We start from the raw sequence: 11,693 nt of genomic DNA on the forward strand, positions 1-11,693 counted from the left end.
AACAACAATTGTTTAATTCATTGTCATATTCGTTTAGTGTATACTCGAAACAATAAAGACAAAGAAAAAGAAACAAGTTATTAAATCGCAACGACCAATCATAACGCTTGTTTTATTTCACAGTCAAACGTTCACACTAAACCCTGTTTTGATTTGTTCATTCCTTATATCATCAGCTGCCGCGGGTTATCAAACAAAGCGGAATGCAGGCCCGCATGAGGGCGCGCTAACCGTCACCGTTAAAAACACATTTTCCCGGCATGCACAATATCCAGAGAGAAAACAACAATCAACTTTGACTTTACATTGTCATTGATCAACAAATAATATTTGAATTCAACATTCCCACCAACAGGTCAGTATATAGACTTAGAAATCTCATGTTCGCATTTAATTATGTCATCGAATTACCTTTGTGAATAAAACTGCTACATTGGTGTCTCTTTTTTGAAATTTAAAACGAAATTTTAACGCAGTTTTTGTTACTTTTTTTAAATTTTTGTTTTACTTTTCCTTCCTCCATGTCCTCATCAAGCTGACCTTTGAAGGGTAATGTTGGTGCATTGTTGGATTAATTTTGAGGGAACCTTGTTTTTTAGGTAACTTTTTGTTCTCTGATTGATTGTTAGTTTGATCGTGGAGGCTTCTTCCTCCATGGTTGATTAGAATTTGATGTTTTTAAAGGGTTTCCTTGGTTCATGCATGGAGGCTTGGTTTACTTTTTGGTACTTCTTTTTGTACAAACACAATATCCACAGATTTCGGCCTACATCGGACATCCATACATTAAAGTTACACGCCAGGTTGACACACAAATGGTTGAATTGAAGATGGGTGTAGCATGTGTCATGTGTGTAGTACTAGAAACTTCCCTTAAAAAAATATTATTATTAGTTACTTGTTGCAACAATACATGCAGAGTAGTTCTGAATCTGAGATGCGATTAATGTAACCTTCCTCCTTGCAGCCGTCGGGAGGAGGGTAACATTATAGCAACTAGTAACTAGTTAGTTGCAGACAAAAAAATAAGGTTAGCCCCATCAATTTATAGTGCCATGCTGAAGCGGAGGGAGTCCAGTGTATTGGTATTATTGATTGGGCTATACTTAGGTAGTTTTTGAAAAATTAGCAATAAAACAATGACACAAAAACAATCTTCAGTTCAGGAGACGAACATTATCTTAGCATGTAATTGTAAAGTGTATTTTACCACTTAATTTGTATAGAATTAAGACGAAAATAATGTATTGCTTCATTCAAGTTCATGTGTACTGTTTTTGTAAAAAATATATATAACTTTAATTTTTAAAAGCAAAGTCGTTGTCTTTTTATTTCAGTTTAAGAGTTTGACTGCCTTTAGTTGGAACCGAGCTGCTGTACAACAAGCATGCCCTCAGCAGCAAACTACCATCCATGGGGCACACTGCCACAGCCTTGCTTTCAGATATACGGAACTAAACGTAAAGCTTCACATAGTGAGACGTCCACGAATGAACAGGTAGGGAAGTAGGGTTTGCTCTTAATTAAAGTCAGTGGACACTATTGGTAATCACTCAAAATAATTGTAAGCATAAAAACTTACCACATTCTTCAGAGGGAGCTGTTTCTCACAATATTTTGTACTATCACCAGCTAGCTCTCCATTGCTTGTACTAGATAAGTTTTTATGCAAGCAACTATTTTGAGTAATTCCCAATAGTGTTCAGTGCCTGCCTTTAATAACATCCAATGCAAGGGGTCAATCAATGTGTACTTTGGACACATTGTTTTAAGTTTTTAAAAGTATGGAAAAACTGTTCCAAGACCCTGTTATAGTATGCCTTTCATAATTTACTCCTCAGTTCTCAACAGCTGTAAAGCGCCACTGCATCAAGCTCTCTACCAACCAAAGGCACACAGCAACAACAGACCACTCTCCATGCCAGCCCCAGCACCTCACCAATCAGGCATTGTCGTCACCATGGCAACAGAGGACTCCTCCTGCATCCCTCTCATCGAACCCATCCCAAGCATTCCAGCAGAGTTCATCATCGATGCAAGTAACGGTAGAAGCAACGTCCACACAGCACCAATCATCTATGCATTCCCTCCATCCAGAGTCCCATGGGGTGCCGCTAACTCCAGGGAATCCACACTGCCTTAAGGAGGACCCGGAGGATTGGCAGAGCCCAGAGAACGTCCGCAGGCAGCTGGAGCTGCAGAGCGAGCAGCAGAGGCTTGGTCTGGAGGCGGCTGCACGAGGAACCAAAGCGGAGGAAGATAGCCAGAAACTGGTAAAGTGTAAAATCGCAAACTTTTAGAAAAAGGATAAGAGTGTTTTGTATAGAGAGCAAGGGCATCGTCGCTTCACTGAAAGGTACAGACACGATGATGGATCATCACTTCAGGCCAGATACTTCACGTTCCATGCCCTTGGTCATTGCCTTGGTGCCCTTGAAATACAGTAACAATTTACAATTTCCTCATAGGGTGCCCTTCTTTACCAAGGAGCAAATGCCTTGGTTAGGGCCACTGATTTTCCGCGATCGCGGAAAACGGACGGAATTCGCGGAATCCGCCCTTTGAAACGGAAAACGGGATTTCAGAAAATTTGATTTTTTTTTTTTTTTTTTTTTCTTGACGCCAAAACTATTGAAATTGCATTCTTTATTAAGATTCTTTTTGTTGAACTAAAAAGGCATCAGAAATCAGACCATTAAAAAGTACGAGATCGTAACCGTGGATCATTCTGTTCTACTTCACACCATCCTCAATGTTTACACACATGATGTACACACGTTGTTAACATGGTTAAGCGAAGGGCATTATTAGCGGCACGTTTTAAACATTTTTTGTTCACCCAAATTGCATTTTCTCCCTCTCTTTTACCAACAATAACACACAAACTAGCTTACCTATGATCTATAAGAACACATACAATGTTTTTTCATCTCGGAAAGGTCTAAAATAAAACCGTAAACTGTCAACATTCTGTCGCCAAAGCGAAAACAAAATGGCTGACATTTTGTTTGTGGATGGAGAATGGTCACGTCCATAGACTTGTTCCCAAGTCTTTGATCATGCTGAAACAGCGCCCTCTTGTGGATACACTCCTGTCATTAACCTACAATGTGGCTGATGCAGAGAATCAACTGCAGTTTTAGACTTGGAATCAAGTCTATCACATCATGTGCATTGATACTGCAGTCACAGTGCAACCTTTTTAGAACAGCAGTATACAAAATAATCCACAATTATAAAAAAAAGTATTTTTTTGAAATTTGTCAGTTCAAATGAACATTTTACGAAGTCAACAGTGCAACTTATCTCAAATTGATTTTTATAAGTGTGTCCCTGGGTATTAAACAACCTTTTATCTAATTAAAAAAACATGAAACGGAATTTTTTGTGCCTGAAACGGAATTCATGTTTTTGCCAAACGGAATTTGCACTTTTCTGAAACGGAAAATCAGTGGCCCTACTTGGTGCCCATGCCCTTTTAATAAAAAAAAGCATACAGGCCTGTCACAATGCTGTAGTTTTATAATTTTCAGGACATGGAATTTGAGAGCAACGATTACTGGGATGTTCCCTACAACCACCAGCTACTCAAGATGGCCGACGACTTGGAACAGGCACGCATCGCCATGGAAACTGATATGGAGTCCCTTCAACAACACAACGGCAGCATAACAGCGCCCTCCGAGTCGACAGTACATGTGTCACCAGGGTGAGTGGAAATAATTATCGGATAAAAACCATTTCAGCTCCTTTGAAGTATGTAGCACCAGCACCCAGGGTCCAATTTCATAGAGCTGCTTAGCACAAAAGTTTGCTAAGCATGAAATTACTTCCTTGATAAAAAAAAGGATGGCAATTTTCAGGATCTATATAAGCAAACAACAGCTGAACACCACTAACAAGCAATATGCAACAAATGGAAATTTGGTTGGTATCTCTGTTTTTATCAAGGAAGAAATTCCATGCTAAGCAAGTTTTTGTGCTTAGCAGCTCTATGAAATTGGGCCCAGGTATATCAGAACTTGGCCTGGGTGACTAGTGAAATTCAGACTTTAGACCTGAAGTCTTCCTCAGATCAACTATTTTAGTGTGAAAATACCTCTTTCTCAAATACTTTATTACTTCAGAGGGAGTTTTTTCTCACAATGTTATAAGTTCAACAGCTCGTTACCAACAAAGTGTTATGCTAACATATATTTTAAAGGCACTGAACAAGTTTGGTATTGTCAAAGATCAGTCTTCTCACTTGGTGTATCCCAACATACGCATAAAATAACAAACCTGTGAACACTTGGACTCAATTGGTCATTGAAGTTGCAAGAAAATGATGACAGAAAGAAAAATAAACTGTTGTACAAAATAGTGTGCTTTCAGATAGGAATAAATGGCTTCTGGTCAGAAGTCTTCTATTATTTTAGTGACAAATTACCTCTTTCTCAAAAACTACGTAACATCAGAGGGAGTCGTTTCTCACAATGTTTTGTAATATTAACAGCTCTCCGTTGCTCGTTACCAATTAAGGTTTTATGCCAATGTATATTTTGAGTAATTACCAAACGTGTACAGTGCTTTTATAAAGTAATGACCAAATGTTTCTAGTGCCTTCAAGGCAAATTGCCAGATTGGTCTGATTGACAGTTTGTTGTTGTATCTCTATTTTAGGTTAGAAGCAGTCAGTCACGTCAGGTGCTATTGCAAGCCAAACTGGGAGGGACTACTTGAACCAGCCAGCTATATATGAAAGAAGACGAAGAAGATTGCTGCATTCAAATCTTAACCACCTTCAAGCGTTCTCAAAGGCCTTATATCTTTTTTGTTAATGACAAAATGTACATATTGAATGCTTAGTAAGTAGAAGTTTTGCACACATGAGCGATCTTTGTTTGTGTTGGTGTGGGAAGGTGTGTGCACTAGGCCTAGAAGACTGTCGCGACTAGGCGACTTTCTCGACTAGGCGACCGTGCAACTAGGCGACTGTCTCCACTAGGCGATTGTCGCAACTAGGCGACTGTTGCCACTAGGCGACTGTCTCGACTAGGCAACTGTGTCGTGTCAAAGTGGTGACTAATTGATTGCTTTCTCCAGTCGGGACTGCTGCTTTCTTACTACCGGGCGAAACCTTGTCGCCATTACTACTGAAATAATAGTCCTAGGAGGTTTTACAAACTTTAGGCTAGTCCTAAGTTAGGATAAGTAAGTCATCCTAACTCAAGATAAGACTTGTCTTAACTCTTTTTGAAATTCACCTCGGGGGAAACCTGCGGCAGCTTTGTAAACACGCCTGAGCACTGTCATTCCATTGTGTAGGTACGAAGTGCATTCACCCACTGTGTTTACACATTCTTGGCCACATTTCATATGTAGGAAATAAGGTACTGGAACTGTATGCTCCAAATCTCCCTTTTTACAGGGTTTATTCGTTATACTTCAACACTCTATGTCTAGAAGCTTTGAAGCATTAAGTAGAGTCAGGGTAAAGCCAAATACTAAAATATTTTCTGATTTTTAAGGTTTTTGTTTGTTTTTGTTATATAGTCTTAGAAACTGTGTGGGATTTTCGTTAGATCAATGAGCTGTTTTTGGCAATATGATAAAAACAAAATTCTTTCTCAAATTGCTTGTTTAAAACTTCGGCCATGTCCTATTTGATTGCAGTAGGTTGGGTCGCTGAAAAGTTTCATTTAAAAATATGTTATTAAAGCCAATGGCATTAGTCAAAGCCAGACCAATCAAATTTTTGATGATACTGAAATTTCTTTTAATTTTATAGCTTAAAGTGACACATTGCCTTGGATCAGACGAATTGATCTATGAAAAGTGTTTGAAACCGTTTGTTATGAAATGCATGGATAGAAATATGTTTTAAAAGTAGAATATAATGATCCACACAAATATGCTCGAAATTGTGTGGTTTTCCTTTTAGTCAAGTTTTTTACACCATAAAACGGCTAACCGTGTTAGTTCGCAAAGTAACAGGAAAACCACGCAATTTCGAGACATATTTGTGTGGAACATTATATTCAACTCTAAAAACATCTCTCTAACCATTATCGATTTCATAACAAACGGTTTTAAACGCTTTTTATAGACCAACTCGCCCGATTTAAGGCAGCGGGTCCCTTTAAGTGGCCTTCAAATTTTATAAAAACCAACCATAATTAAGTGTAGAATGATTGGTTCAGTTATGATATATTTTAGTGTACAGTTTGTATTTTAAAATGGATGATTTAGTATTTAGTACATTTTTTAATATACATGTTCATGTATGTGTCTTTTTCAGGCGCCAAAAATTAAAAAATAAACAATCACATACAAAATGCAACCACGTAATTTGTTGCAATTTGCATATTTTGATTAGTCTGTGTATATTCAAAGGCAGTGGACACTATTGGTAATTACTCAACCCTGCGGTGCTCATTCGGGTGAGCCCCTGACAAGAGCTAATCGAACGATCACTCACCCTCTCGTGGTGACGTCATGCACCCTCGGAACAGCCCCAAGTGACCCGTTTCATAAGAACCCTCGGAACAGCCCCAAGTGACCTGTTTCATAAGCAGGGTACTTGGGGCTGTCCTGGGTGAGTCCCCTGGAATGATGAAAGGCTTAGGTCGACCCGGGGGAAAGCTAATCAAACGCATCCAATGGTTCGTCAGAAACGATCCCCTGTGAAGTACATGTATGTAGTTTTCAGAAATATTATTTTGTTCACCCAAACATTTGAATTTAAAGACCTGAAAGACCACAAATCTATGCAAAAAGGGTGATATTTCTTTCATTATTTTTCAGCAACTTTGATGACCAATTGAGCCCAAATTTTCACAGGTTTGTTACTTCATGCATATGTTGGCGATACACCAAGCAGGAATACTGTTCTGTGACAATCGCCAAAAGTAAACCCTGCCTTCAGAAAAACAACATTCAAACAAACAAAATTTAGAAAAACAAACGGAGCAATATTATTCAGGGGTAGACTCCCCGTTTTTTATTAAGTTCCTGTCTTGTTTTGTTTCTGGTATGTAGCAAGCAATTAATTGTTAGAAAGATTTGTAAAAACAACACACATGATACAAAAATGTAAGTTTAACAGTTTAAAGGGAAGGTGCACGTCAAAACAAATATTAAAGGCAGTGGACACTATTGGTAATTGTCAAAGACTACGTAGCCTTTACAGTTGGTGCATCTCAACATATACATCAAACAACAAACCTGTGAAAATTTGAGCTCAATCGGTCATCGAACATGTGAGATAAGAATGAAAGAAAAAACACCCTTATCACACGAAGTTGTGTGCGTTTAGATGGTTGATTTCGAGACCTCAAGTTCTAAACTTGAGGTCTCGAAATCAAATTCGTGGAAAATTACTTCTTTCTCGAAAACTATGGCACTTCAGAGGGAGCCGTTTCTCACAATGTTTTAAACCATTAACCTCTCCCCATTACTCGTCACCAAAAAAGGTTTTATGCTAATAATTATTTTGAGTAATTACCAATAGTGTCCACTGCCTTTAACTTAAAAACTGACTTGGTAACGAGCATTAGAGAGCTGTTGATAGTATAAAACTTTGTGAGAAACAGCTCCCTCTGAAGTAGCATAGATTTTGAAATAGGGATAATTTCTCACTAAAATAATAAAAGACTTCTAGCTAGAAGTCTTTTATTCCTATCTGAAAGCACACAAATTTGTCCAACAAGGGTGTTTTTTCTTTCATCATTTTCTTGCAACTTCAATAACCAATTGAGCCCAAATTTTCACAGGTTTGTTATTTTATGCTTATGTTGTCATCTGTTGTTACCTGTTGTCATCCTGGTTGCGCCATTTTGGTGGTCAATGTCAATGTGCATTATTCAGTGAAGTGCGCATTTTAGGCAACGCTGCGTTTACACGGTGACCTAATGACCACCTAAATGGTGAGCATGGCACAGCCGCCGCGTGTGATGTGCGTGCAAAGGGTCAATCGACTATAATCTTTGTTTACAAGCAAGATATTCCACTAGCTTGAAAGAGTTGCATTTCAACTTGAGTGAAGTATTTCATGCGAATTTGACCCAATCGTTTCACCACAGACCTTTTCGCAAATACCCATTTCCAAGCGCTAACTGTTGAATGAAGTGCATGCTGGTCTAGCTAGCGATCAAACTTGATCGCTAGCTAGACCAGCATGCAGTGTGAAACAAACTTGGGGTTAAAAATTCCCAGGAATTTTTTGCAAATTTCCCAGAATTTTTTTTGCGAATTTCCCAGGAATTTTCTGCACTTTGATTCCTGGGAATAAGATTGATAGCATGAAACAGGCTCCAACACAAAGCAAATCAAGTATTTTTTCCCAAGGAGGGGAGGCCATCCAACTCCAACAATCCAACACTTTGTGTTCAATGAACAGAAAATACATTTGATGCATATTCAGAAAGTCAATTATAAAATGTGGAAAAATAATCTACACTATTTACATTTATCAACTTGAGTCTTTATTTTTTAGTTTTTATTAAAATTACACAAGTTCATTGGAAAACTTCACACAGGGTCTAAAAAAAAGTTGACGGGGTACAGTTTTTAAGAAAGTTAAACCATCTTCAAAGGCATTGGACACCATTGTCAAAGACCAGTACTCTCACTTGTGTGTCCTAACATTTTGTGCATAAGAAGCCGTGAAAATGTTGACTCAATTGGTCATAGTAATTGCAAAAGAAAGAAAACACCCTTGTTGCATTACTTTAGAGTGCTTTCAGATGCATACAAAAAGGCTTCAGGCCTGAAGTCTTTTATTATTTGAGTGAGAAATTACTTCATTCTCAATTTTGTTTGTTACTTTAGAGGGAGCTGTTTCTCACAATGTTTTATTCTATCAAAAGCTCTCCGTCGCTCACTACTAAGTAAAGTATGGTTATGCTAACTTTTTGAGTAATTACCAATAGTGTCCAGTGCCTTTAAACAAAACTATCATAATTTGCAATTTTGCTCATTATTTCTTTAATAACTTGGCTTTTTGCAACAAACACATTTTTAAAGACAGCTGCAGGTTTGGTAAAAATGGAATGAAAAATAGTATTACAACATTTGGCAATGGTTTTTAATTACTAATTATTTTAAAGGTCACCGTATAACCTGAAATATTTAAGATTGTAATTGGTATTATTTAATGTTTTACATTGTATCAAGGTGAAAGTTTTCTGCGAGGAGTCTTCTTTTGTGACTTAAAAAATTCAAAATTGAAAAAATGATCTGAATACTTAGGTACTGTCTGCTTGATTTAACTTACAAGATTTGTTTACTAAAAATGAAAACTCTGATAGTTTAGTACAAAATGTTATCACTACAGACCCATCCACTCCGCCCTTGAATGCATTGACCAATCAGAACTGTGAACACACGCCAAAATTTCTCTGACAAAAAATGTCTGACTGTAAAATCTCACTTTAAAGACAGTGGACACTATTGGTAATTGTCAAAGACTAGCCTTCACAGTTGGTGTATCTCAACATATGCATAAAATAACTAACCTGTGAAAATTTGAGATCAATCGCTCATCAAAGTTGCGAGATAATAATGAAAGAAGAAAACACCCTTGTCACACAAAGTTGTGTGCTTTCAGATGCTTGATTTCGAGACCTCAAGTTCTAAATCTGAGGTCTCGAAATCAAATTCGTGGAAAATTACTTCTTTCTCGAAAACTGTGGCACTTCAGAAGGAGCCGTTTCTCACAATGTTTTATACCATCAACCTCTCCACATTACTCGTCACCAAGAAAGGTTTTATGCTAATAATTATTTTGAATAAATACCAATAGTGTCCACTGCCTTTAAGGGTCAATCTATGACATTTTTATCGCTGCGTCGTGCTGGCACTGCATGACGCATGTTTAGTACAGGCAATCACATGCGAGGGCACCACTCATTGGCAGTTCCTGTGGACAGGGCCTACCATGGCACAATTTATTATTGAAACTGAATTAATGCACACAATCTTTACAAATATTTTGCTGGGTAATGACAAAATACATCTGATAATACACTACAAAACTTAGTTTAATTTACAAAATTTACACACAAAAACTTTTTTTTGAGATGTACATTTCAAAAATAGTACATGATACTGAGGCAATGTATTTTGCTGTCTTTGGACAATTACACACAATGTTTTGCAAGTTTTAGAAATCAAGTCGCACTAATCACTGTTTTTAAAGTAACTTCATAAATTCTTTTCACCTTTCGGCCATTATGTTCTCCCACATTCTTTCGGCCATTTCTCCACATCAAACTGACATAACAAAGTGAGCCGTGTCTGAATTAGAGGCAACAGCGATTTCCCCCCCATCATGACTTCCTTGGCAACACCCTAAGAACAGCCGTAGCTGTAACCACAAATTTGGATATGGCTTGAGGCTTGAAGTGTAAAAAGTCTGAAGGGAAAATATTTTGTCCATAACTTAAAGGAAACCTTTTATTATTATAATGGTTTTTTTTTTCTGGTAATAAAACCAATGATGCCTCATTTGATTCAAGGCTCTGCTGACCATTTCTAAGCAAAGAATCAGCGCTTATGAAAGCAGATAATTACGCGCTTGCGTCAAGTGATTTCACAGCTCCATGTTACATCATTACATTCTTCGTTTCCACAGCTCGCACAGAAATTCAGCGCTTGCCCTGTAAGTGAAGAATGGTGATCGCAAGCGCATAAATCAGCAGTAAACTGAGCAATGAAATTGGCACAGCTGACAGGGAGACGTAGTTGTTTTGACCAAACTAAAAAGGGAGTTGTTGGCTCGGTTTGTCGTCAATTTTCCTGGATTTTGACAGTGTTTCAGACATTACTATTTCTCTTGAGGTACATGTACATGTATGTGCTTTTTGATCACTGAGCTGTCAATATGAAACAAAACATGCAGGGATGAACGCCGAGTATCTTTTATTACTGTGTGTAATTGTCCATTTTCTGTCCAGTAAAATACCGAACAAGTTATTTCACTAGAGTAATGTGGCTCTGATAAATCTGTTATTGCTTTAAAAGGACCATAAAGAAAAACCCCAAAAACCTGAGTTCTTCATTTTGATATAAAAAACTAAAAATGTTAAAAAAGAAAGTCATTATTTTTTTTTCTCAATCCACATTGGATAACTTTTTTTCCCTGATTTTGAGTTGAAGGCACTTATGAAAGTTTCGTTATGAAGTCCTCGTCTAAATTGTTTATTCCTAATTTCAACTGTAGGCTCCTACACTAACAAACCACTGGTCCCACATAGGCAAGTTAATGCAGCATTGTTAGGACTCTGATTTAATAGCATTTGAATCAGGGCAGACCCTAGCACATGTTTAAGACAGGAACTCCAGAGTCATGCCGAAACCAAATAGATTAGGGGCGACTCCTGGTTGAATCAAATAAACTTTCAGACAGGCGAACTTAGCTTAACATTTACATTGGCTCGTCACATGAAAAGAACGACGTCTGAAACAAAGGAGCTCCAGAGTCGTTCTGAACGAATGCAACAGTCGATTTTTTGACTTCTAGCGCGTCCAGTCTCTCCTAACTGATTCAGACGACAAACTTGTCTCGTACTTAATTCAGAATTTGGTTTGGCGCGACTCTGGAGCGCCTGTCTCAAAGGGACAAAATATATGTATCGTCTTTTCAATACAAATACTCATATTGGGAACAAATTTTTTAAGTTTTACAGAGAATGTGCAGAGAATACTATTTA

At 37.7% G+C, this 11,693-nt stretch overlaps 1 protein-coding gene across 1 annotated transcript; it reads left to right on the top strand.

The window, feature by feature from the left end:
* The first annotated feature begins 121 nt into the window (after positions 1–121).
* LOC117299700 lies at positions 122–5,824 on the top strand. The gene is made up of 5 exons (XM_033783252.1): positions 122–355; positions 1,338–1,498; positions 1,842–2,273; positions 3,534–3,709; positions 4,663–5,824. Exons 2-5 carry the CDS (start codon positions 1,388–1,390, stop codon positions 4,739–4,741), a joined length of 798 nt encoding a protein of 265 aa, XP_033639143.1. The 5' UTR covers positions 122–355; positions 1,338–1,387; the 3' UTR covers positions 4,742–5,824.
* The last annotated feature ends 5,869 nt before the right edge of the window (positions 5,825–11,693 follow it).

Source organism: Asterias rubens, chromosome 14 (genome assembly GCF_902459465.1).
Source record: "Asterias rubens chromosome 14, eAstRub1.3, whole genome shotgun sequence".
Lineage (NCBI taxonomy): Eukaryota > Metazoa > Echinodermata > Asteroidea > Forcipulatida > Asteriidae > Asterias > Asterias rubens.

What these genes read in the sequence shown, in the direction of transcription:
- LOC117299700 (XM_033783252.1), top strand. Translation starts at nt 1,388, where the DNA reads ATGCCCTCAGCAGCAAACTACCATCCATGGGGCACACTGCCACAGCCT. An exon ending in AGACGTCCACGAATGAACAG is followed by an intron (nt 1,499 to 1,841) that starts GTAGGGAAGTAG and finishes TTTACTCCTCAG; the next exon opens with TTCTCAACAGCTGTAAAGCG. An exon ending in ACAGTACATGTGTCACCAGG is followed by an intron (nt 3,710 to 4,662) that starts GTGAGTGGAAAT and finishes TCTCTATTTTAG; the next exon opens with GTTAGAAGCAGTCAGTCACG.